Source organism: Fukomys damarensis, unplaced genomic scaffold (assembly GCF_012274545.1).
Source record: "Fukomys damarensis isolate Sample0158 unplaced genomic scaffold, DMR_v1.0_HiC HiC_scaffold_13, whole genome shotgun sequence".
Classification (NCBI taxonomy): domain Eukaryota; kingdom Metazoa; phylum Chordata; class Mammalia; order Rodentia; family Bathyergidae; genus Fukomys; species Fukomys damarensis.
In genome coordinates this window covers 26,579,738-26,580,723 of record NW_022900925.1, presented here as the reverse complement: position 1 = coordinate 26,580,723, position 986 = coordinate 26,579,738, and the positions used below count along the sequence as shown (strand labels likewise).

At 58.9% G+C, this 986-nt stretch overlaps 1 protein-coding gene across 2 annotated transcripts in view; it reads left to right on the top strand.

The window, feature by feature from the left end:
• The first annotated feature begins 6 nt into the window (after positions 1-6).
• Positions 7-986, top strand: part of Gdpd1 (glycerophosphodiester phosphodiesterase domain containing 1) — a 47,184-nt gene continuing 46,204 nt past the window's right edge. For both annotated transcript variants that reach the window (XM_010626715.2, XM_010626714.2), the window contains exon 1: positions 7-240. In XM_010626715.2, coding sequence (XP_010625017.1) covers positions 99-240 — 142 coding nt within the window. In that variant the 5' untranslated portion in view covers positions 7-98. The remainder of the gene's footprint in view (positions 241-986) is intronic.

The following is a 986-nucleotide window of genomic DNA, read 5'->3' as shown; positions in this document are numbered from 1 at the left end:
CGAGCAGACCTTGAGCTGCCGCCGCCGCAGCCGTTGCGACCGTCGCAGCGGGGTTCCAGAGGCCCGGGAGGTGGGAGACTTCCCATTCGGTGACTGAGATGTCGTCCACCGCGGCTTTTTGTCTTCTGTCGACCCTGGGGGGGTACTTGGTGACCTCGTTCTTGTTGCTTAAATACCCGACCTTGCTGCACCAGAAGAAGAAGCAGCGATTCCTCAGCAAACACATCTCTCACCGCGGAGGTGAGGGGGTCCCCAGAACCCGAGGGCGGAGGTGGGGGAGGCTGCGTTCCGCGCAGGGCTCTGTGGAAGGCGGCCGGATGGAAATAACGTGAGAGTTTGAGGAAGAATGGGATTGTGTGGCTAGAAGACTCCCTCGGAGGCGAAGGCGGTGTGAAGGGGCAGAGGGGCAAGGGTCTGGAGTCGGAGCTCTGGCGGTGGTGTCTGGAATCCGGCGATGCCAGGGCTTCGGGGAGGGGGAGCTACCAGGGTGAAAATGAAGGGTGGACCGGGCCTTTCTCAGCGAGTGGAAGGATGATCGCAGGATCCCTTCCTAGCAGCCCGGCACAAAGGTGGGGGTGCCGCTTGCAGATCCTGGGGTACCGCGGGCGAGCCGGAGCGGACTGCTCTGAGCAAGCCGGCCGACTGGGGAGGGCCGGCGAAGAGCAGAGCTGAGATGGATCTGCGCGCCGGAGGAGCTGCAGCCCAGGTGTCTCCGTTGTGTGAGGGCCAGTCCCACCCTCACGCACCAGAATTGAGCTCTCGTAAATGAGAAGAGAGAGAAACCGAGTCCCCCAGCCAGAGACACTTCCCAAGGTCACAGTTAGAGCTCGGAATCAACTGGAACAGGGAACTGGAGTCCTGGTTTCTAGAGTTCCCAACCCTGCACCTGTTTGTTGAGTGCCATCCTCCAAAAAAAACACAACAACGTGTATTTCCAAGAGAAAACGATTTCGTGTATGACAAGAAAGGTTTTTTTTTTTTTTTTT